Raw genomic sequence first — 25,991 nt, 5'->3', positions numbered from 1 at the left:
CAGATTTGTGACAAAGATTTTGGATTATAAATTAAAGACATGGCCAAACTTGCCATTGGTGCAAATTCAGACATGCCTATTAAATTGCTGAATGTAGGGATTTACACAGCATAAGGACTCAAAGCCACACCTTCTAAACAATCTATGCCATATTTCATGCTGACCCTGGTTACTGCCTGGACAAGTCTTAAGGAAGTTGGGCATTGAGGCAAAGGTCAGAGCACTGTCTTTTCCCCAGAAAAAATTTGTACCTTCATAGCATTACCCAAACAATTTTACAGCACAGTACTGAGAGTGGCAGGTGGCAGCTATGCATAGACACAATCTGTTAAGGCAATAACAATGATTGCCACTCGGCATTCCTCTCTCTCCAGAAGTGGCAACACTAATGAAAATGTAATCTGCTCTATTTTAAATACGTCATTACCAGGAATTTCTAAGACAAGTCTAACAGCACTGTCTGCATCCACCAGCAGCAAGGCCCACAGCTTCTGTTTCCTAAGAGATGGCAAGACACTGGCTCCACTCTGCAGCAAAGGAAGAAAAGGGCAACCATATAAGTCTGCCTGCCTGGTGTCTGTTGAATCTGCCTTTTTCTGGTATGGACCCTGCATGCCTGGCTCTGCCTGGTTCCAGAGGCATCTGCCCTGTGTGTGGGAGATTGTCTGTGGAACATCCAGGAATCAAGAGTGTCACAAACCCCCAAAATTCACCCTGAACCTCAAAGTGCACCCCAAGCCCCTGTCAGGCACAGCCCCTCAGCACAGTGGCATCCCTGGCATCCTTCCCCTGGCCAGGTGCTGCTGATCCCAGCTGAGCAGGATGACTCAGCACTCAGGGGAAGGTAAGCAGAGATGCTGCCAAAGTCTCCAAAGTGTCAATGTCTACACTGGAGAGTTATTCAGGGCTCCCAGCCAGTTTCCAGCCTGCACACATCCATCATCTCCTCCTCAGTCTAGCAATTTCAGTCTGGAGCTGCTTTAAGACCCAAAACTAACTAACCTAGTTCCTGTCTGTTTCTAAAGGACTGGGTGGATCTGCAGTGAGGCTTCAGGCAAGCCAGTGTCAGTAGTCCTGCATCCCTGACCCACAGCCCTGTCATTCCCAGGCATGCCAGGGCTCCCATGGGTGGCACAATGGCAAGTCCTGGCACACAGAGAGCTACTGGCTCAATGCTCCAGTACACACAAATGGGTACAGCAATAACGAGTCAATGGGAGCATCTGTCACACTGTGACATGGAAATGTTCCCACGCTGGGCTAATGTGTAAGCTCAGAGCTCCTCAGCTCTGAGGGGGGACCTCAGCAAAGTGTGCAGTGGGCAAGCATCAGATCTAAGCATGCAAACCTTGGTCTTAAATTAAACTTCTTGTGGAACATGCCAAGTCACATAGAAAGAATTTGTTAAAGCACATCACTCCTAATTTAGGAAATTTTCTCATAAGAATTGTTTTGAGCTATGAAAGATAGAAAAGGAATAAAACCCCTTTTATTTTCAGCATTTTAGTAATTTCAACCTAATCAATTAAATCAGCATAAATTGCAACCATTTCCAGTTCAGACTCCACCTGGTTTGCATGATGTTGTACATTGTCACTGTAGATAGAATTTTCCCAGGAAGGAACTCATTTCCCAGGAAATGAGTGCAAATCAGACACCAATGTGAGCACACACTTTGAGCTCTTACTGAGCATGGGTTTCTGACACCAGGCAGCCCCTGAGGCCAAGTCAGACAGTGAAATGATGGTGGTACACTCTACTCTGAGCCATCTGCAGTGACATTCTCCTTAACCAGCAACTACCCTTTTCCTTACCACTTTCTAGAAAACAAACAGGAAAGTCAGCTTCACAATAAATGTTTACAAAGCAAGCATTCCTGTTTCCATTTTTAAATCACTGTTTACTCATACTGTCCATCCTTTTTATGGTGATAAAATTGATGCTTTCTTCTACTTACACTGGCATTACAGTGTAGGTAGTTTCGTCCAGCTGCCTACGAAGAGATAATCTTTATTCTTGAATTTGTGAACAAATCAGGTATCTAAGAGGGAGCAGCCCAGCTCTCTGTTTCAATAGGAGGTACACAAACTCTATATTCTATATGACAATTCTAAATGCAATATTCTTAGGTGTGAGGCCTTCTTTGGGGGAAATTAAACTGAGACCCTAATTTCTATCTTTTCTTCAGACAGTATTTTTTAACCCATACACACATACCCAACCACAGACACCCATTTGAGTAGCCACCTTCACCTGTCAGCCACACCTCATTCAAGCCACCTTGGCTGTTGTATGAAAATGAGGGTAATGTGGGGAAAGAGCAGACTAGCTTAGTTCATCTGCTAAATGTGCTCTCTTAAAAAGAAAGTGGTGAGGTAAATGATACCTAACTAGCACCTGAGGTAGTCTCTGCCTCTGTGGTCTCTACAAACTGTAACAACGCAGGTACACTGTGTACATGGGAGAGTGAGAAATCTTCTGAAAACTGCTGTGCACAGAAGTATCTCTCAAAGCAGGCAGCTGTGATGGGAAACCACTGATCTCCAGCTTTGGACAGCCAGGCTGCTTTCCTGGTTTTGCACTATTTCCTTTTTCAGCTACTTAGCTGTGATGAATTGTAATGGGAGCCATTCTGGGTAACACAAGTGAGAGTGGGCTGAAGCAGGCGAGCTGCTACATAAATTGGGCTGTTTGTTACAGCTTTTAAGTTGCTTAAACAGCCACACTGATGAAATGTTGGTAACCATCTGCTACAAACATTTGTAAATAAATATAAACCAACCTAAATATTTCCTGGCTTGTTGCTCTGTTTCAGGCATGGGTCTCTTGTCTGAGAAACCTTTTAAAATTTACCTGTAGTTTATGCACAGGTCTAATTTTTTCAGACTGTTTAGCTACCTGGGGGTAATTTCACTACACTGTTTTTTGGTACCCCTCTATGCAAATTACTCATGACTGAATGGAGAGGGAAGATGCTTAATTCTGAAGACAATGATGATAATGATTATTATTATTGATATTATTTATCAGTGTCAAAGCAAACTGTTAAACTTTGAATTCTTCATGGAAGACTGGTTAGAGAGATTAATTTAAGCTTTCTTTACATCAATTTTTCTGCAAATCTGAGCAAGTGGGATCGCCTTACAAAAGGAAGAAATTTTAAAGCATTTATGAGCCCCATCCAAAGCTCAGCTATGTTTGGCTCTACAGAAATAAGGGACAGAATTTTGAAAGTCTGAATCTTTAGTTTCAGCCTTACATCAGGGTCGACTGTGTTATACACGACACTCTTCATTTCAATGCATACTATTCAATACTTCCTCTTTGGCTTGTGATCACATAATATCTATTTTGTTTCCATAACAGATGCTTAATGGGAAAAATATTAATATGAAAACTGTACTAGAAATCAGCTATTGGATACTTCTTCAAGCACCTACCACAAAAAATGTTACGTGTTGACAGTCACTGTGATTTTGCACCAGACTGCCCCAAGGAAACAAATGCTGCTCACTCTCAGATCCACTTACCTTTCTGAAACCTTTGTCTCAGCAACAAAAACTGCCTCCAAGCTAAGAGTGCTCTAAGCAAAACTCAGAATTTGGGTAGAGTGTTTAAAATATTATGAAGAAATGAAAGGACTTCTTGAAAGCTAGATTCTTCTGTTAGAGTATTACTTTCTGGCAAGGAGTAGTTAAGGTTTACAACATGGTTTTACAACTCCTCCAATACACCAAGGACCATGCTTGTTTTAGACATCTTTTCTCTTTTATTGATGATCTACATTGAGTTATCTCTTAAGTGAACAAGACTTCTAAATCGACTGGTCAGATGTAATGTACTAGAAATGTCTTTCAATTTTTTAAAAATTTTTTTAAGAAGTTCAATTATTCCTTTTCCGCTAGAGAACTTGATCAAATATGAGCATAGCTGTATTATTTTTCACAAACCAGTGATCTTTTTTTTTCTTGCTTCCACATGATTGCAGTGCTTCTGAAAGCTGCCAGAATGCATTAAAATAATTCATGAATTTATAATAAGGGCCTTGGGTTCCACACGGCAAGCATTTTGCAGTAGAAAGGATACACTGCCAAAGGATTCATCCTTGTTAATAGCATGCTCTCTACTTGTGAAACACTGGCCTTTCAGACTTGAGCAAATAATTGAATGTCCTTTTGGCTCTGTTCCACTAATGACCCTCTGGAACAGCACAGAATTCTAAAGTCAGAGAGTAAATGGGGTCCCTTCTTACTGGGACAGTCTTCTAAGTGTATTTGATATCCTGCTGTATTAAATAAATGCTGATTAAATAAAAAGCAAGGCTTGCACTTGAACAAAATGTTCAGGGAGGTAGGAGAAGCTACTTGTTTCTTTTACAGTGATTTGAAAAAAATATTAAGATTGGCATAAATGGAGTGAGGGTGGAAGTGTCTGTGTGTGTGTGTGTGAAAGTAGCAGAAGAAGCAGTTGGATGTGTTAAAAATTTATGTGGACAGAGAGGAAGAACAAACTGACCTAAAGATACCGTATCAAACAAGACATAGAACAAGTCCAGGGCAAAAAAAAAAAAAAAGAAAAAAAAATACAAAGGCAACACACATTCATGAAATTCATTGATTTGTGAAAAGTGAAACAAAATAGTGAGGTGAAGCATCCCAAACACCACTCCCTCCCAGAGAATATAAAAAGCAAGTTCAAAATCAGGTCACTTGCCAACCAAGAAACCCAGGGGCACAATGAGGAATAAGACAGCATCCTTATTCTCTGTATGATCCCACACATGATCTTGGCCAGACCAATCAAACACACACATTTTGGTATTTCCTAGTATGTGGGTGTGAAAGCATAAAAAGAAACAGTCAACAGTTTAAAGAGATTTTGTTTATAAAATCACATTCCCATTCCATGAGACACTATGCTGAGCCTTATCACACTCATTCCATATGCACTCTAGCTCTTCAAAATCTGTCAAAACCTCGAGTTCCCAGGTAAATGATGCACATATCCCCCTGGCAGAGATGTCTGCTGTCACTGCTGTTCTGCAGCTTTGTTGAAGACTGAGGGATGCACTGCAAAGATTGGCTTCACAAAGCCATGGCAATAGAGGTGGTCTAGGCAGCTTGAACGAGAATTCACATGGATAAAATTGTCGCAAGTGGACACAGCCAGCACAATATCTACACATCATTTAAATTCTTCCTGAGCCTTTAAAACTAGACAGTAAATGGATTACAGGCCTTGACTGTCCCAGTTTCATCATCTTAAAACACTTCAACCAAAGAAGAAAATAGCAGTAAATGAAGATCTTACAGATTGTGTGATCCCTTTATGGAAGTGGCAGAACATGCAATATATTTTCTTTAAAACAATAGAGGAAGTTATACTGAGTCTTCCAGAATGATTTGAAATGAAAGCTTAGTCTAATACTGTAGAATCAGTATGGAAGTTTGGGAGATTTATGAGTTTGATTATAACATGAAAAATTGTGGTTTCAGGTTGCCACCTCAGAGTCACAGCAGTTTCCAAGTTTTCACTAAAAGTTTCTATGTGCTGAAAATTAAGACACTTGCTGTGGAAGTCCATATCTCGTGGCTACGCAAAGCAATGTGCCAATGTGGGAAAGGCAGAGGTTGGAAACTGGATTATCTCTTTGGTGCAAAAGGCAGTACCTCCTGAGGTATGTTAGATCAGTCTCCATACACAGATCAAGAGGCCTTATAGGATCACCAGTTGGGCCTGTCTCAAAGCAAGGACAGAAGTGGACATAGATGCCTAAATGACGACTTCAGTGGGTTTAGGATGACCAGACTGAGTACCAAAGAACCTGCTGCAGTGTATTTCTCTCAATGTTTGACTTCTCGGGTCTCCTATCCAAAGTCATGCCCCAGTATATTAAAAAAAAAAATCTTTATCCTGGGAAATATTGAGTAGTTCTGCACAAGCCTGTCCAGCTACTCCTTCATATAAGGAGATGGATACAGTGAGCAGATTAACCTGCAGCATCAGCCACTTCAGAAACCGCAGTGGCAGCAACTGCTTTCTTAGGGTTGCCAAAGCACGAGCAAGATATACGTGAGGTGCGATATCGAACAACTCTTTAAAGTACTGATGCAGTCTCAGAAATGTCAGCCTCCTCTCCTTTCCTCTCTCCATTCCTCCCAGCCACTTTCTTGTGAGGCTAAAAATTCAGGTTTCCTCACACACTTCTTTCACAAGCTGTTCGGTTCTCTGCTGCACTATGGCAGAGTTTGTAGCAGTGGAGCGGGAAGAAGCATTAGAACATAACTTCTTCATAAATGTCTGCAGTGATTTTCTTCACTTCTGGGGCCTCTGAGCACTACTCCAATATAAACACGGACAAGTAGAAGGTAAGAACATGACCTAAGTAAGAGAGAAATCTGCTGCTCACTAACCTAACAAAGCCAGTGCTGTCAGCTGGTTTGTGTGTGTCCTATTCAAATGGCTCCTGTGTCTTGCACCAGGCTGAGGCTAATAAATATGTTAGCTAACAGAAAGTTCTCACTGACTGGCATCTACCATACTCCCTTTCCTCATTTCTTCATATCCAGACACTTACAAAAGCAAGTTTTTATTTTCCAAAGCACAGGAAAGGCATGGTTTAGACTGTAATTATCATAACCAGGCTGCACGCTTCAGCTTCAAACTATTCCTTCAGCTCTGAAAATTCAGCTTCAGGGATAAACCTCCATGATAGTAATTTTGGAGCTGTGCCTGAGACACATGCGACCTGGCATCTGTGTTCCTGAGAGCCATATGTGTCTGTTGAAAACCAACTGTGTTTAAAAGAAGACAGGCAAACTGGTAACCCCTACAAAGAAAAGACAGAGGAGTAAGGACACCAGCCACAACCAGCCACAATCTGATGATTTAATAGCACCTAGCAATCAGGCTACTAGATTGCACTTAATAGTATTTCATCAAGATGGATTGCGCACTGTAAAAAAAAAAAACAACAACAAAAAAAAAGCAATGGAAACTGTCCTTTGTGGTCTCATTTTTACTTCCATTGGTTCCACTGGGATTAGTGTTCTTCATGAATCATAATGGACACTGATAGCTTGGCCAATGCTCAGACAGCACATCAGGGAAGGGAACGGCATTCCGTAACGTAACATCCTGTTTGGAGGCTTAAGAGGCAAAAATCCAGCAGCAATCACTTCCAAGGGTAGTAACTCAGTTCTTATTGCCTTCATAATGACTCCACAGTTATTCAGTCGATGAAAATGTAGCCTGATATTGAGCATCAAGAAGATAAATTAACAGTAGAGTGAGTCTTACTCACACATCCACACCCCACTTCAGCAGAGGACTGCAAAAACACATTGTGTACTCTTAAAGTATGTTGCCCCCCTCTGTAAGGTGCTGAGATGGCTGACAAGGAGGCAGGAGCAAACCCTTTCTTTACTAAATACCATGTGAAGAAAAAAAAAGCTATTAAAATTTAGTAAGCAAATTTTCCATTTGAATTAATGAATAGTTCATGTTATAAAGTTCATGTTACCCATCACTTTGGCTGAGAGTGGAAACACAACAAAGTTATTTTATGAGCTTCAGATTTGGCAATAACAACATGCATGAAGTGCCAAATGCCAGGAGGTTATGGCATTAATTTTTGTATAAGACCTACTTTTCCAGACAAAACAACTATACTCTAATTAAGTAAAAGCAAACAAACAAACAAACCCACCAAAATTGACATAAACCATACCAGTCAAACCCAAGCAAATTTAATCTTGTTTGATGTAAGCTTCCTTCCTGCCTCTATTCCCAGCTCCAGGCAGTTCTCTTCTGTATCTCAAGTCACGCTGGAAATAAATAACAAAGCAAACTCTTGGCTGAGGACCCCAAATGTCTTATGGTCAATGAATATATCCCCCAAAGACTTGCCTTACATCTAAAATGGAATACAAAGGATTCTACAACTATACAGAGGATTCTACAACTATAGCAGCTAAAAAGAAAAAATCCATCCAAAATAAATCAGGGTATTATTATCAAGCTGGATATAAGACAATGAACAAAAGCTAATGAACAGAAGACTCACTGTGTCATGTTAAAATTAGACTGCATTGACATTTGCACTGTCAGGGGTTTGTGGAAGATGTATTATTGTTGTAAGCATCATATATATCTTTATCAATTTGATAATTAGAGCTAATTCAGTACATTTCTAGTTCAATGGGTAAGAGACAGGATAATGTCATAGAGGAAAAAATGATGGAGTCTGTATTAAGAGTGACAATTAGTGCAAATTGTAACACGGAAAAATAAAAATGTGAACAGCAAGTCTTCTGAAGTTCCTGAAAGAAACAGCAGGAACAGAAGGGCCAGCATTACCTCTGTCCCTGTCCCCCAACACAGGTGCTCAGTCCTGCAGCCAACCCCCTCAGTGACCTGTACAGCCAAAACCTGTACAGCCTTGTTGGCAATAGGAGATGCAGCAAAGTGCCAGGACAGGAAAAGAGATGGGAACACAGAGGAGGGAACGGAAGGAGAGGGTGGGAGAAGTTGGTGTTTAGATGATCTGAAACTGACATGGAATCACACCTTAAACTGCCTAAAATAAGCAGGGTCATTCTGAGAGAAATAAGGAATGATCATACAATCCCAGCAGGCTTGAGAACATCGCATCCTCTGTCTGAAATTGGGATGAGGAGGCAGGACAGGCTGTGGAAGACAGAAAGCTTCTGCCAAGTTGCACCTGGATAGAGTTTCCACCAGTGCATGTAGCACAGGTCTCACATGCCTCATCACGGCACCCGAAACTGCGTATAGCAGAGTGATTCTGCCCAGATGTAATGAAGAAACTCCAGGTTACAGTCAAGAAATTCAGCCAAATACAAGAGAGAAGGGAGAAAAGTAGTGGAACAATTGCCCCTGTATCACTGTATGAAATTACACACTGTAAATGAGCAGTAAAATCTGGCAAAAAAAAAAAAAAAAAATACAGGACGGGAAAACAAATTTTTTTTCTTCCCTCTGCTGGTTACAGAGAAGACTCAGACATTATGCCACCAAAACATGGGCATTTCTTGAACTATCTGGGTAGTTTGATTTCAATCAACTATGTGTTTGCAAAATGTGTGGTTTGATCCATATGCAGAAATATTTCACTGAGCTAGGAACAAATGACAAATCATAACTCAGGTCTGGTGTAACTCCTTCAGAAATTCGTTTTGGAGCTCCCATTACCATAACAATGCTAATAAACTGGAAATTGCACAGATGAAAATAAATAAATTTGGTTGCTGGCTTAAATTATTATTTAGAAGTCTCAAAGCCCCTGAAGTGTACATGCACTCAGAGAATCACCAAATACATGACGCTGAATTCAAAGATGAGTGAAGTGCTAATTAGGAAAGAGATTGTTTATGAAAGTTTTCTGAAAAACAGGGTATTTTAGACCACGGAATTACCTCACAGGAAAGAAGCAGAACTGCAAAGCCTGGCAGCTGCTGAGGGCAAAGTGACAGCCTGGTGTAAGGGCAGACTCTCTGAGGTAACAGATCCACGCACAACTGTTCCTGTGCTCGATGAAAGGCAGGTTAACATGAGAACGGGACAGCTGCTCAACGAACATTAAATGTGACAGGAACAAGACCCTACAACAGCAGCTCTCATTTTCTACACGACCTCTAATACTGCAATTGCCTGATCCATTCAGCTTGGTTTCACATATGCCTCCTTGTCCTCATGCCACTTCACTCTTACAATTATAACCTCTTCTATAAAATCAGGAATACATCTGCAGCTTTCCTCAAGTACAACTGACTATAGCATTCCTTGAAACGCCAGAAAATTGGCTTTCCTTTCAGACCACGCACATTTTTACACAAAAGCATTTCCAACCCGTTTCTGCTGCCATAGCCGTTTCGTAGCCAGAAGAATGGGTACTTATTTAAAGTGTCAACAATAGAAAGTAATAAAAGCGTGACACATCCCGAGGCGCTGTGAGCTGCTCCTGAGGGAGAGCTGCTTTGGGAGCACGACCCTTTCCCGGGTTCTCTCGGTCACTGTCACACCATTATCGGATCAGCTCGGCCAGGGCACTGCTGTTCATTTAGTGCTGGGGGGTGGCGGTCAGCAGCGACGATGTCGCTTTAGGTGTTTGAACATTGTTTTTACAATAAGTGGTAAACTTCGGCTTGCACAGACACCGCTCTGTTTCTTTCAACTAATGTGTTTTCAGCCCATCTCCATTAGAATTTTAACGCCAAACCAATCCACAACAAAACCAAAACCGGCCAACCAACCAAACCCCCAGACTGAGCTGTTTCAGCGCGCAAAGCCTCTGCAGACACACACGAATGATAATTTTATAACCAAGCATTAATGAAACACAACGCCGCTAAATCCCTGTCGGCGGCTGCTCCTGCCAATCTAACTGCAGCTCTCAATCAAGGTGACTTTAGGGAAAAACCTCCCCTTGCAGAGACAATCCCCTCACGGGGTCGGTCCCCTCAGAAGGACGATCCCCTCACGGGGTCGGTCCCTTCAGGACGATCCCCACACAGACTCGGTCCCCTCAGAAGGACGATCCCCACACAGACTCGGTCCCCTCAGAAGGACGATCCCCACACAGACTCGGTCCCCTCAGAAGGACGATCCCCACACAGACTCGGTCCCCTCAGAAGGACGATCCCCACACACGCAGCCCCGCCGCTCCCGCCCGGCGCGCGCCCCCTCAGCCTCCGCCCCTCTCCCTCCCCGCCCCCCGGGCGCGCACGTGCTGGAAGCAAACACCGCGCGGCGCATGCGCCGCTCGGCCGCCCCTCCTTTACCCCCCCGGCTCGGGGCTGGCGGAGCCGGGGGAGGAGCCTCAGTCTCCGGGCGCCTGATTGACTGATGTCATTTCCCCGGCTCCGTGCCGCGCCCGCCCATTGGCTGCTCTCGGACCGCTATCTGCACCGCGCCACCTGGTTGGCTGTTGCCGCGCCGGCCGTTGCCTTATCGCAATTCGGGCCACGCGGATTAGGGCACCTAAACCCCGCCTCTTGCTCCAGCCCCTCCTGCCGCCAACACCAGCTCCGCCTTCCCCGCCTTTTCCTGCCTCTCATTGGTCCAGAACGGCTTCGCTCCTCCCTCCAGCCCGCGCGCTGAGCTCTCCGATTGGGTGAGGCCGAGCTCTCCCCAGTCCCTCCTCCACGGCCGCTGATAAAGTTTTGTCCGGAGGCGCTCGGGCCACGCCCCCTCTATCCCGGCCCCGCCTCTCCGCGGTCCCGGCCCCGCCCCTGACCTGCCCGAGGGGGGCGGCCGTTGAGGCGCGCGCGCGCTCGCGGCGGCGGCACCTCCCGTCCCCTCCCGACCCTTCCCTCAGTCCCGCTCGGCGGCCGCGGCGGCAACATCGGTGGTGCTGGTGTGGGCAGAGGTGCCTCCTTCTTCTCCGCCTCAGCTCCGCTATCCGCCGGGCACGGTGAGCACAGCCGCGCGGAGCCGGGCTCTCCTCCCGAGCCGCCCGCTCCGCGACGGGGGAGCCGGGGCGGTGCTGGGGCCGGCGGGGAGGCGAGGCGGGATGTTGGGAGGCTGCGGGGGCTGCGGGGCTCTGCCCCCGCCCCGGCACCGCGGAGCCGCTGCGGGCGCGGCCGCCGCTCGTCGCGGCTGGCGCTGGTCACGCTTGTCACCCGGGACCAGGCTGGGATTTCGCATCGTATTTCATGTCTGTCGTATTGCCCGGGAAACTTCTCCAGCCCGATACAACTTCGAGCAAAAAGGCAAAAGAGAAAAAGCTGGAGCCTTTTCTTTTAATCTTACGGCTGCTGAAAAACACAGCCCGGCAAGTTGCTCCTAAAATATAATTGCAACATCACTCCTTTAGAGGAAGCGAGAGCTGGAACATAGGACCGCAGGGAAAGCGCTTAATCTCTCCTTTTGTGTATCGTGGGAAAAGACTGGGCTTTTCTATGCCGTAGGACTCTCCGCTGGGAGGCTTGATGTCTTTTAAAGTATTCCGAGGCTTTTCAGAAAGATTTTAAGTGCAAATTGCTCCTCTAAGGCTCTGATCCGGTGAATTGGAAATGAGGTTGGGTGTTGGAAGAGTCTGCTGTGCTGTTTTTCTGTCATTTTGGGTAGAAAACGCAAATGAAACCATGAGAGTGCTGGACGTGGCTAGTCTGAAATTGGGGAATATTCACTCCCCAGCCCATGGTTTAAACACCCCTTTCTGAAACTTGTGTGCGCTTTCTTCTGCCTTTGGCTTGACTGACCTTGCTCAGCAGAATCCTTTGTATCATTGCTCCTTCCGAATCTTGTGTAACATCTGCCAGCGCTATAGAACTATATAATGTAGTTAGGGTTTTGGATGTCCGTCTTGCTTCCTGCTTGATTTTTCTCAGACCTTTTCGAAACTCGGAAACTGAGATTAATGCTTTTCTTTTTTCCCCTCCTTCCAATTCAACAGATGCAGTTTATGTTGCTTTTCAGTCGCCAGGGGAAACTGAGACTCCAGAAGTGGTATGTCCCATTATCTGACAAAGAAAAGAAGAAAATCACAAGGGAACTTGTTCAAACAGTATTAGCCCGCAAACCGAAAATGTGCAGCTTCCTGGAGTGGAGAGACCTGAAGATTGTCTACAAAAGGTGGTTCTGTCTCACTAACCTTGTAATTGCCATACATTACAAACCGTGTATTAAGTAGCAAGAAAATAATGAAGGTCGTTTTTGTTTTGTTGTTTTGTTTTTTTTTTTTTTTTCTTCCCTCTGCTGGTTACAGAGAAGACTGACTTTTCCCTTGCATCTAATTTGATAACCAAGCAGGAGTCATTCATGTGTGGAAAATCACTCGTGCATTTAGAAATGTACTGAAGAAATGAGCTTTCCTCCTATTTTTATAAGGAGTGGCAGTTCTTCTTGGTGGTCTGTTTAGGTTCATGCAGTACGTACATGCTTCATATTTGTACACATTCCAGATTTAATAAGTGATAAAAATTTCATAAATATTTGCCTCAAGAAGTGGCTTCATAGATCACCTGAAAATATAACTTGCTTTTAAACGCTTCTAGAAATAAGGAAATAGTTTTTCATAGTACTTGGGTTGGGTGTTGGTTTTTTTTTCTTTTTTTTTTTTTCCCTGTATGTACAAAAAACAATTTTTCATTATTGAAAAAATCATGGCTAGCTTTCTTTTGGTAGATGTACTGTATAATTTTCTTCATGATAATTTCATTTTTCAGTTGTTCCCTAACCTTTGTAGGAGTATTTGGCAGGCATTTTTTAGCTTTGTGCTGCTCTTTAGAATGTATCAGAGTGTAATGGTGTGACCATAATTCTTCTTCAGAAATAACAGTAATCCTCCTCCTGATGTGGTATGCTGCATCTCTTCCAGCTAAAGGTGGTGCTACAAAGCCTTGAGTTCTCTCTTCCCTAGTTAGTTGTAAACCTGAGATGTTTATGCATTCCTGTTTTCCCATGGAGATGGTAGATAGTTTGTGCCCCACAGTAAATATTGTTGCATTCCCTGTAGATATGACAGAAGGGACTGGACCAGAAATGAGTTTGTAACTCTTCTCCAGGATAACAATTGGGTAGTATAAAGTACGTTTACATGTTGTAGGTGCTGCTCTCATATATACATTGGTTTGTGTAAAGATGTGCTTGTGAGTATTGCTGGTCTGCCTAATGCATGTAGTTCTTTAGCATTAGGAGGAAAGAGAAGAACCAGTGCATGAGGCAGTGCTGATAGCATACACAGTTTCTTCTGCCTCTTGATTTCCTCACAAAACTCCTTGAACATGTATGTAGATAAGCTTGCTCCAACACTTGCTCCATTTCCTTCCATATTAATGCCTGCATGTACCTTTTCAGCTGGGCATTCATGGGACTAAGTCAGAAAAATGAGGCATTAGGAGACCAGTCTGTTTCCTTCCTTACCCAGTCTTGAACAGCAGTAGTTGTTCTGGGGAGGATTCCACACAGCTGCTTTCCCTCCCTGTTTGCTGTTAATAACTACTTGCCATGTCCTTTTGTGTCTAGGGAGCTGGTGGACATTTGGGTAGGAGTGTTTGAGTTACTGAACATTGTGGAGTTCTTGCATCTCACTGGTGTGTCGTGGGTCCTGTGGTCAAGGAGAATGGGGAAATTTGCTGGGAGATGTCTATGTCTGGCTAAAAATGGTCTAAGTACTGCAGTCTGTCTGCTGGACTGCTGGTGTGCACAGCTGACTGCAGTAGCTTATTTCACTCTCTGCAGACCAGTCTGGCACAGAGTGCCTATGAAACTGCTGAAGATGAGCTTGTACCAAGCTAATGAACATGTCAACTTTCTTTTTGACTGAAACATCACCAGAAGGACTAGATGTAAGAGGTGATAGTTTAAATGTCTATATCTGGTAGCACTAGCATCTCTGAGATTTGTGGGACTTGTTCCCATCATAGCATCATAGTTAAAGATGATGAGCACCAGCTAGTATGATTTCTTTGTAAAGGGTGACTTTTTGTAGCTGAGAAGGTGGTGGCTAAAAGAGAAACACACCAGAAGGAACTCTGTGGCTTGTGAAATTGCAAAAGGTGCTCCCAATTCCTCTTGAGCATCTCTAGAGGATCTCTGCTAAGATTTATTCTTGTCTGATCTATTGCTGGGAACAATCTGAACCTGCTGGTACAAATGTTTTTCAATATAACTTCTAAAAGTATGTGCCCATTGCTATTTTGCATCTTAAATTATTGACATTTAAGTGCTGTTTTTGTTTTTAGAGTGTGTTTGTTGTTCACATGTAGGAGAATTGAACCTAGATATTGCAGCTCAAATAATGATTGGCAGTATCAGAATTGTATTCAAGGGTCTCATCATACCTTTTTTTCAGGAACAAAATGAACTCAAATGCAGAAGTTGGCAAGACAGTAGCTTTAGCTTCCTTATGATACTTAACATTAAGACTGCTGGACTGTTTTGATTAGCCTCCTTAGCTCTGTAACATTTCATCTTTGTAGGATGTTTTCTGAATTTTCAAGGAAATAGATCTTAAAATTCATCTAAATGTACGTGACGTAGCTTTTATTTCCCTCTGGTTTCATGCATGTGCCATTTGTAATGGTTGGAACATAGGCTCAGGCATTGCCTTTTAAGTTTGTTTCCTTCAGCACTACAGAACACAAACAGAAAGGTGCCCAGCTTTCATCATGGTGCCTGAATTGGCTTATATGTTATTCTGTAGCTGGTTTGGAAGATAGTTTTTCAGGCTGATAGACACCAGAAGATTAAAAAGAGGATGTGAGCTTGTAACTTCAAGAAGCATGGAGATTTGAAGTGACTTGCTGGGAAAATAAAAAATTAAATATGGGAAGCCAACAACAATTACACTTTATGAAAATAGAGGGGGAGTCATCTGCACACAGCTGATTAGAAACTTAACAAACACAGCTGATGTGTTTGCTCTTCACATTTTGTCATTTAAAAAGTAACATAGTGGTTTTGGAGCATATAGGGTACAAGTTCATGCAGCTTTCCCCCTGTGGCAGAAAAGATGTGTTAAATGTTAATTTCTAATTTTGCTAAAGAAGGAACTTAGAATGTGATTTTTTTTTTCCTTGAAAGACTTCTGTTCATGATTTTAGCTTCTGGCAATATGAGTTATTTTCATTGTGTAGTATATTGCAGTCAAAGTCAGAACTTGGAGAACAACTTACATAAATTTTACTTTGTTAGTATTTGGTTAGCTGCATTCATGGGACATAGTTATTGTTGGTTAGTTATTTGGTTAAAGATTGTGGCTTTGCTTTTATGTGTCAGTTTGGAACTGTGTTTGGAATATGATATTATGAAACTTCCATAGCTTTTGCTGCTCTTGATGTGGCAGTTCTCTTTTACTTTTGCACAACATAACAAAGAGGTTATGTTAAAGACTTTCAACAGAATAAGTTTTAAAACTTACTTTCTTCCCTCCCTCCACTGAAAGAAGCAATGAAAGAGCCCACTGTGCAGGTAGTGTGTGTCTGTTAAAGTATTGTGAAGTGAAGGTACAGCCATGTGGCCAGTGGGCTGTGCCCAGCTTGGCATGATCCCTCTTTTTCCTTATATATATAACTTAGCAACCAGTTGTACCTCTTAAAAATATTACTGTGGTGTTACGTAGCTTTGTAAAACACTCTGAGTGCAATGATTATGGTGAATTAGATACTTGGGCTTGATAAATTTAATTAGATCAGGTCTTCTTTGTACAGGGTTCTAGTTTGTGTGGAGGACCTCAGTAACAAGAAGCAACAGCTTTTTCTTAGAGAATTAGCAGTATCAAATTCTTGTTCATTTTGAAGCTGCTGGGGGCTATAGCCTTGCTGAAATAAGAAACTGGAACAGTGCTTCACTTTGGTAGACTCTGTCCTGGAGCTTCAGAAGTTCATGTTTTATTAAAGAAATGCGTGAAGTTGTGGGACAAGGAAAATACTTGGCCAAGCACAGCTTATTAGTTTTCCTAATTTTCACTGGGTTACCTATCAGCAAACCACAGATTCTTGGACTCATTGAGCACTTGTTTGCCTCCTTGTTGTCATTTAGAGTTCAGTTCTGTTTGTACCAAACTTTGTAAGCTTTAAACTTCCACAATTGGGATCTACATGCAAAGTGACTTAAATGCTGACGGACTTATGGCTTGTTTGCAGGCTTATCTGGTGCTGAACTTCCAGGGATGACTTCAAGCAGGTGTTCTCCCATCTAGAAGGAGAACGCCACTGAGCTGGTAGGATTTGTGCGTTGTGCTCTACCCACAGTGACCTGATCTCTCAGCACAGTTACTGAACCTGGCTGTGAGAGCAGAAGAGGGGAACTCTGCTGAAACATTGCCTGCCTGTTTTGAGGCTTCCCACTGCTGAATTGCTGCAGCTCTTGAGGGGAAGATGCATGGATTTGTTTCCTATCAAAAAAAAAATCTGAGGCCATCTGTCTGAAGGCAGGAATTTGCATAAGTATTTATACCTGCTGTGTTACCTTTTTGTTCTTTAATCCTGTATTACATTTTCAGGTGATTTGGTCCAAACAGTTTTTGGTCTCTCTGGTTTTCGTCCTCTTTCTGATAAGTGGAGGATATTTATCATATTTTCCTAAATGAGGGTAAGCAGCTGAGTTGAGTCTGATGATTATTTTAATAATATTTAGTGAGATAAAAAAGACCAGAGATGCAATAGGAATAAAAAAGGCAGAATGTTTCTTACAGACTATGCTTTATTTACTTCTGGGTATGTACTTTCCTATCAGGGTTTGCCTTTTCATTGGGTGCATATGAAAGGCTTCTGTCAGGCTCATTAGGAAGAAGCTGTTTCTGCAGAGCAGAAATCTTTTTGAGCCCAAGTAATCTACTTGTCTTTGTGTGGATACTGTCCATGTAAACTTCTGCACTTGGCAAAACTTCCAGTGTCTGCTGTGGGTTATAAGAGAACGCTTTTTTTTCTGAGGCCCTTCCTGCAGGGGAAAAAATTAAAGTAATGCCTCTGAGAATTTGGATCTGAAGCATTCCTTCGTCGTATGCTCATGCCCTTTGGTATGACTTGTTTTTACTCTTCTGCCGTTTGCCATTTAGGCTCATTAAATCTGCATTTGTTTTCTTTCGTTGAGTAGTGATCCATTAGTCATGGTTGCTACTTAAAAAATAAATACTGAAATATTCTCTGCATATAATAATTGATGCCCAGGCCTCCATTTTGTGTTGATATCCACTGAGTAGTTTTTGTTTCTTGGTCTTATTTCTCCAGAACTGCAGTTGGCAGGGCTTGAATGTGCAGTCTACTTGCTAGCAGCCAAATACAGTCTTTTGAAAGTTCTGTTCTCCCTTAAATGAGGACACTGAGGGCAGACCATGTTCTCAGAAAGTATTTTGTGCTGGTCTCCCTGTCTCCCCTCCCCCCTTCTTTTTCCATAAAATAGTTCTGTGTGTCAAGAGAGACTTCTAAGTACTAGAGGAGCAGAGAGGGACTGTCCCCTGTGGATAAACTTAAAATATTAGAGTCAAATTTCATTTGGTGAAGTCTGCTGGTACATGGTTCATCTTGTGTTTAAGCACTGTAAGCAAACAGTTGAACTGCACTTCATCATAATCAGTGCTGCTCTTCTGCAGGTGACGAAAGGCTTTGTTTAGGTGGATTTGGCCTGAGTGCTGGTGATTACTGTAAATATCACTTAATGTGTCAATGCTCTTTTTTGCAACAATGAAATATGATAACATTGAGCTTGACTTACAGATTCCTCAGTAGGCTTGAAAGCATGTTTTTTCTTTATAATATTTATTTCCAATACTTTTAAAAATAGTTTAGGTTCCTTATACAGATTGAATGTTGCAAGCTACTGCAATGACTGTAAATGTCCTTGAAAAATTAGTGAGGCATAAACAGAACAATGTGAAATCAAAAGAACTGTGCTTAGATAGGACTTCTGATGAGCTGATGAATCTCTATGGTGAAGAGATGAAAGAGAGAGGGAATGAAGATGTCCTTCACTGGAGGTGTCTTCCTCTCTTCCCCCATCATGTTTTGTGGTAGGATAAGCAGTAATATTTTATAGTAGTTTAAAGATTTTGTATAAAACCTTGTATTAAAGCTATTCTGATTAATCTTTCATGTTGAAGCCATAGCAATTTGATTTGGAGCAGAATGGGAGAAGGGGGGATGTTTTCAGATCATAAATGGTACTGGGATAGTTGTCTTGGAGATGAATTTCAACATACCTGAAAATACAGTGGAGATTTTCCAGAACTTCTAACTTGTAAAAAGTACAACAAGTCCCAGCTGATAAAATATATTAAAATATGTTTAATGTTTAAAAGATGCATAGATTCCTCTGTATGGAAAACAACACAGATATTTGCATCTGAATGACTTATTTTTCAGTAGGGCTGGCTACACAGGAGTGCTGAATGTGGCCAGTTGTCCCCTCTAAAGAGGCAAACAAAAGCTGTTTCTGGTTCATGTGAATTAGCAGTTACAACAGGTGGTGCTTGAAATTTGGTTTGTGCTGTGTGTGACTGAAAGGCATATGGTTTTGACATGTTAGAAGAGACTAAATGAGGTTTTCAGCTTTCATTCCTGCTTTTTTTTTTTTTTTAATCAGCTTTCTTTAAACATGAACAAAAATATAACAGAGCACAGTAGAATTGGATGGTCTTTTTGTTAAAGTGGAACTCGATCATATCTGAAGTTATGACTTCCCTGTCTTCCAAGATGGAAGTGGATTGCTAGAAACTGTTTGATGGCCTCTCATCAGTCTGATGCCTGGACAGTTAGTAGGGATTGCATTGTGGCTTAGTAGTAGTTGGGGTGGATGACATCGGTGTTGGTTTTGGAGTTTTTGAATTTTTAAAATTCTCTATAAAGACCAAACCCTAATTGCTAATTTAGTCTATCTTTATTGAGGCATTTTCTATGGTTTTTATTATCTGTGTATAACTTACATGATGAAAGTTTAACATGGGATCAGTTGATTAATTTACTGGTGTAGAGATGTTACAGAGGGAAGAGAAAATATGTCATCTTAGAACTCTGCCATGATGCCACAAAATCAAACATACTTAGTTTTCCAACTACCTCTTTGGCTGTTTTGGTTCTGTCAGCTAAAGGGTGGCTAAGAGTGAAGTCATGCTTGACTCAGAGACATAACTCCCTTGTACATGTGTGTGTATTCTGGTATTTCAGCCATTCTTTGGTAGGACTTGCTTGGTTGTGATTTGGAGTATCAGTATGCTGAACTTGAGTGTGAGGGACTGCTGAGAATGTGATACTCCTCAAGTGCATTCATTTTGCTTATGCTCGTATGCTAACATCAGGATTATTTTGTTATTACAGATATGCAAGCCTCTATTTCTGCTGTGCTATTGAAGATCAGGACAATGAACTAATAACTCTGGAAATAATTCATCGCTATGTAGAACTTCTTGACAAGTATTTTGGCAGTGTGAGTGTAATTTCTTTATATTTTGTCATTTCGCTTTATGCCCACAGCATTTTTACAAGAACATAACCAACTAATAATTGAAAAGGTGTATTGAATACATTTTGTGTGGCTTGCTTGGCCAAACTAAACTGATGGTTGCTTCTATTAAAATACAACATTAATGTATTGATTTGTAGAAGAAATTTTATTAATCTGTTGTTAATTGCCTGTATTTTTGTTTCATAGTAGTCTCACTTGGGGTCAGATAAAATCTTACTCTTAGCAGGAAGCTTTTCTTCTCCCTGGCACTGCTCTAGTGTGAGCACCTCTTACACCTGCTCCCAAAGGAGGCAGTTGGTTGTGAAGTGACAGGAATGGTAAGGAAATACAGGAGAGACATCTGCTTACCCAGACAGCAAACACAAACAGCTACAGTCATGTACATGAACACTCCTAGAAAAACTGGTGCTCATTCTGCCTTCCTTTGTAGTCCTTCTGACTATGAAATGCACAGACTGAATAAGAAATTTGAGATTATTTATTTTCATATCTTTCTGTAAGATTGCATGAGCTGCCTTTGCATATTGCAGGCAACAAGAGAACTTTTATAGGGAATGTTCTCTTGTGTCTTGAGGACCTGTGTCTTACAGACTGCTGTGAATTGAAGCCTTTTTAACAGTGAAAGCTTTTTTCAGAGGTTGCTGTAGCTGTTTTTAACTGAAGAAAAAATCTGATGGGTTTTTTTTTCCTCCAAGTTGTGATTTTCATTATTTTCCCAGTCCTTACAAGGTTACAGCCTTAGGCTGACATCTTGATTGGGTAAAGTTTGGTGAAGCTGTGAACAAGTTAAGTTTTGTGAGAGGATATACCTCAAGTGAGAGTATCCTCCCACTTTGCAATAATGCTTGATGTTCTTTTTAGGTCTGTGAACTTGATATCATCTTCAATTTTGAAAAAGCCTATTTCATTTTGGATGAGTTCCTTTTAGGAGGGGAAGTTCAGGAGACATCCAAGAAAAATGTCCTTAAAGCCATTGAACAAGCAGATCTTCTACAGGAGGTAAGCAAATCAAACTTCACTGGCCCAAGTGTCAGCATGGTAGGCTGTGACTTAGAAACCTCCTGTTCCTCTAGGCTTCTAGAAGGTATTTTTTAGCATGCTTAGCATGTAGTTTTAGCTAGTTGTCCTAAGTGTGCAGTAGGATGATGTTAGCTGCTCTTTTTGTTTGACTTGGCATGTTGATGTTGTAACCTACTGTGACTTCATGTTCTGCTAGTAAATGCCAGTGGCTGTTCTATGTTTATACCTAGGTAATTGTAGATCATGCTAATTTAACGTAGTGTTGTTCATGTGTCTTCATTCCTTCTTTTTATTTATTAACCATTAATTTTTTTTCTCATTCCTGATGCATGTTCACTTCTTTACTTTTTCATTGCTGAAATCCAGAAGCTAGACTCTCTTTGAGACTTGTTCAGGTATATTTCTAATTAGTTCTTAGACCTGCTTTTCTGCTATAGGCTGCTTACTGTGGAACATTCCCAAGCTGACAAAGCAGTAATAGTAGTGCCATAGAAACATTCAAAATAAAGAACATTGTTTTTTCACTTTGAATGCTTTTGTTTTTTGTTATTATCATTGAAGAATGACAGATTGCATGTCTACCATTAAAAAAAACCCAAACATTTGATGTGAAGGGGTTCAATGGAAACTTAGAAAACTTAATAGAAAAACTTAAAATTTTTTCTCCATCCTATGCTGGTTATTTTGGGTTTATCTGATTTTGTTTGGTTATTGTTTTTTTTTTTTTCCTTACTGAAATGTACACCGTTAAGGCCCTTGAATGTCTGAATGGGAATCAAAAATTCTGGTGTGCTGAGGGAATCATCAGTCTTGTGTGCATGTCTTGTGAACATGCATAGATCCAAGTTGCTCTATTTCCCTCTATGTAAACCTTCAATTTGTTATTTTCTTCTATGAATTAGTTGCTTAATTCTCTTGCAAGCCTTCTGTGTTCCACTTGGTAGTCTTTTGTTGGACATAATATTAGTAGGATGAGGAAACTCAAGGTGTTCTTTACCCTGGTAGCTGTTTTTTTAATCCCTTCAGAATACATGCAGGTGCACTGCACATTAAAGTTCTTGTCGTGAACACGGTCAGCCATTACATACAGATCTGCTACCCTGTTTTTCTAGAAAGGAAATATATGCACCTATTTACTTCTTGTGTTCTGATTCCATTTAAGTCCTTCTTTACTCTTTGTAGGAATTACCTTAACCAGAAGTCCTGTTGCAGTTTAGAAAGGGGAGAAAAATAATCTGTTTGTTCTCTTAAAATCTTCTGCTCTTTATATGAAAGCAGATATAACAGATTGGTTACATGTTCCAGTTTGTCTCCTGCAAATGCAGTTAATTGTATGTAAAGTAGAATAACTATATTCTTTCTCATTGTTACTGTTTTTGAACTTTATTTTCACTACTTTTGTGGGGCTGTTCTAAAGAAAAAATATATTTCTAGGAATTTATTACTGTTTTTCTTTTCAAGCAACATTCTCTTTTTACAGAGAATGTAATTTCATCTTAATGTAACTTCAAATTCAAAATCTTAGGCAAAGGGAAATATCACTTTTTCAATGTGAGACTTTTCCCTAATCCTCCTGGTAGCTTTACTCTGATTACCCTTCCTTTCCCCATCTTTAGGAGATTTTCAGTTGCCAGTGTTCATGAAATAATTTTGTTTAACTTGAAATGTAGCAGTTTATCACAGCACCACTGGAGTCCTACATTGGGCTTCTGTGTTTTTCATTCTTAGTTGGATTGACTGTTGATCAAGTGTAAAACCACTCCCTATACCTGCATTTTAGTTTATAAACTCTGTAAAAGTCTGGGTTCATTTTTAAATTGAGCTTCCAGTACATTTTAACTCGTTTCTATGGAAGCTTGGTTTTGTATCAACTGCTGCTATGTAAATGCTGAGTTTGATGAAGAGAGCTGTTAAAACAACAGTTTCTCACATGTGGAGAATTTTTAGTACTTTAAGTTAATATCTGCTTCCCAGAATACTTCAAAACTACTAGACTGAAACATGGTGTGGTTCCAAATGCAAAACATATTTCTAGCAGGGTTATCATGTGTTTGTTTTTGACCATTCAGATTTTAATTATGTGCAACAAAGTAATTTTTATTTGGCCCTTTTATTTGAAGACTCATACTGTGAAATATATATATGTACAGGCATACATATATGTAGTTGAATACACAATATTATTGATTGAATACACAACATTAGTAATTAATAATGCTACAGGCATTGGTGTCTGAAGTACCTTAAAGATGAAGAGCTGTACAGAATACTTATACAAAAGAAAATCATTACAGATCCATTAAGTGGCTGTGTAATGTTAAGAGGAAATACACTAAGGCACAAATTGCTGAGTAGTGAATTAGTTCTTAATAGCCTTCCCTACTTGCATTTTCTGTTGAAGTTTTCCAGGCTGTACTTCTGTGTCTGAGCACCTACTTCAGTTTTGTCTTAAAGTTCTTGGTGCTGTGAGGTCCCTTCACTAACTGCTACAGTTTGTGTGATGGAAACACACCAACTTGTTAAATCCCTCTCAACCTTCACATTCTTGTTAGTTCTTCAGGAATGTACTTAGTTCAAGTATTCATTCCCTACCTCCTCCCCCATATTTATTACCACCTGATAACTTATCAGCAGTCAGTCATCAATACTGGCAGTGGTACCCAGATGAAGGGTAGTAAAAGGTAATTAACTCCAGTGCTTCCATTCTTCCTTGTCTCTCTATTGTAGAAATGCTTCTGTTGAAAAGAATGCTGATGATTTTATATCTTGTTTGCTAGAGAGACTTTAATACCTAACTAGTGATTACAAAGGCATGCACTGCTGAAAAGGTGGTTTTTGCTTTTGTGAACAACTCAGTTATACTGAAAGAATTTGGTAGAGGCTGTGTGTTCTTGCATGAATTAAATACATACATGTGATGTGTGGAACAGCTAAAAGATAAGCCTATGCATCATTTTGTGACACTTGAGTTTTTTAAGGCGTGAAACTACCAATGATAGATATTCTATACAAAAGAAAGGATTTGATTTATTTCTCTCAAAAGCCTAATTGCTCTGGTTTTTTGGATTTGGGTTGGTTTTTTTTTCCTTTTTTTTTGATGGCTTGAGTAATTCAGTATAGTGCTTGGAAGTTTGTGGTCATTTCCTGTGCTAAAATGCTGAAATCAAGGAATTAATAATTATAATATTTCAACCGAGCCATCATGTATATATTTTAAAGCAAATCTGTACAGACTTTATTTGAAGTAGGAACAATTTCCTAAACATTGTCTATGAATGAAAATGGTTTTTGTTGATTATCCTAGGTAAATTTTAGAAAAGTATTTTGGAAATTATCCCCATTTTGTTCACCACTGTTCTTTTGTAGGATTTTTGCGTGGTTATTTTTTTTTTTTAGTACTTGATTGCAGAATATCTAAATACTTAAAAATACATTTTTTTTAAAGAGGTTTCTAAATAAAAAGCCCAGTGAGTTTGTCCACAAATTACACTTGCTTGTTTGTGTCACTACTTCAGTAATGATCAAAAACTTAAAAGCTATGTGAACATTTTTTTTCTTAGGCTCTTTCAGTTTGGCTTCAGGCAGTATTTACTAGTCCTTCCACATAAAGAATGAAAGATAAGCTATCAATTAACTTTATTTGCTTTGCTATTTCAAACCCTTGCCTAATCCTATATCCAGAAGGGTGCTGACAGTATTCATGGTAGCTGACTTGCCGTAGATGCTCAGGGTTGGTTTTAGAATGAGTATCTTGGGCAATGAAACTCTGGTGAATTTCCTGCATATGCTATGAGAATTTTCTTATTGGAGATGAAATGTGCTTATTGGAAATAAGCACATTTGGAAAATAAATGTGGATAAATTGGAAACCGTAGGTTTGAAAGTATGCATAATAGTAGGTATTAGGTTGTTCTTGAGATGTGCCAAAACTCCTTCATTTTGTCATTAGCACTGGCAAAATTCTTGTATTTAAGCCTCCAGTGGGTGGGAGTGAGTATAAGGGATTTTGACTGGTTTAGGAAACAGCCTTTGTAAGAGCCTTTTTATTAATCCATTTGCCTGAGAAGCTGACCACAATGAATGCAATTAATTCAGTCTTCACTTAATGTTTTTTCTTAAATATAGACTGTTGAAATAGACTGCCTTCCTAAGTTGGCAGTGGCATTATTTGTCTTGGCTGTACCTGTGTTCCCCTGAATGTGAAACAGGAATCAATAATGGAATCTTTATTATCATGGAGATCCAACTGCCTTGACTGCCATTTGCTCTTCACGTACAACTTCCATCTCAGTTTCAGGTGGTCAGCTTTGTTCATCACTTGCTCTCTGCAGTTTTAAGACATGTAGCTGCTTGATTTTAGGCACAGATAATGATCTACAATTACATTTTAAAACATACATATATATGGGGACCTATGAGAGTTACTGTGAATGAGAAATGATAGATTGTTAGTTCATTATTTAGGGATTAGGAAATAGCTATGATTTTTAGGGATTTGGAATCCCTCCCAACTCGCAGAAGAACAAGTTGTAGTGTTTTGGTAGCTGATGCTTTTGTAAAATGTGTTTCAGAACTCGGTCTCTGGAGATGTATTTATAGAAGAAAGGGGTTACAGTGCTGTTAGAGTGTTTGGCACTCTCCATGACACTCAAAAAAGTCATGGCAATCAGATGCAGTCCCAGGTGACTGGGAAGAGGGAAGCTTTGTACCCATTTTTAAAAAGGGTAGAAAGGAGGACTCTGGAAACTACCAACCTGTCATCCTGACTGCTGTCCATACGTTGAAGGATCGTCCATCGTGGCAAGATCCTCCTAGGAGCTGTGCTAGGGCGTGTGGAAGACAGGGAGGTGATTTAGGACAGCCAGCACGGCTCGACCAAGGGCAAGTCCTGCCAACCCCTTCTATGGGTTTGCCTTCTATAATGGACCAACTTCATCAGTGGGCCAGGGGAGGGCTACAGATGTCATTTTTCTGGACACAGTTCCTTGTACAATTGCTCTCTCTGAATGCAGGAGGGGTGAATTTGATGGGACAGTTACATCCAA

The 25,991-nt window shown here is 40.8% G+C and overlaps 1 protein-coding gene across 4 annotated transcripts in view; it reads left to right on the top strand.

Moving 5' to 3' along the window:
• The first annotated feature begins 11,240 nt into the window (after positions 1–11,240).
• AP1S2 (adaptor related protein complex 1 subunit sigma 2) overlaps positions 11,241–25,991 on the top strand; it is a 31,090-nt gene continuing 16,339 nt past the window's right edge. For 2 of the 4 annotated variants that reach the window (XM_041416501.1, XM_041416502.1), the window contains exons 1-4: positions 11,243–11,434; positions 12,419–12,597; positions 19,779–19,887; positions 20,788–20,925. In XM_041416501.1, coding sequence (XP_041272435.1) covers positions 12,419–12,597; positions 19,779–19,887; positions 20,788–20,925 — 426 coding nt within the window. In that variant the 5' untranslated portion in view covers positions 11,243–11,434. Of the gene's footprint in view, positions 11,435–12,418; positions 12,598–19,778; positions 19,888–20,787; positions 20,926–25,991 lie in introns of all 4 variants that reach the window. The other 2 variants (XM_041416503.1, XM_041416500.1) reach the window with 2 other exon arrangements.

Source organism: Onychostruthus taczanowskii, unplaced genomic scaffold (assembly GCF_017590055.1).
Source record: "Onychostruthus taczanowskii isolate IOZ18803 unplaced genomic scaffold, ASM1759005v1 scaffold52, whole genome shotgun sequence".
Lineage (NCBI taxonomy): Eukaryota > Metazoa > Chordata > Aves > Passeriformes > Passeridae > Onychostruthus > Onychostruthus taczanowskii.
The sequence above is the reverse complement of the archived record's forward strand: the minus strand, read 5'-3'. Positions and strand labels throughout refer to the sequence as shown.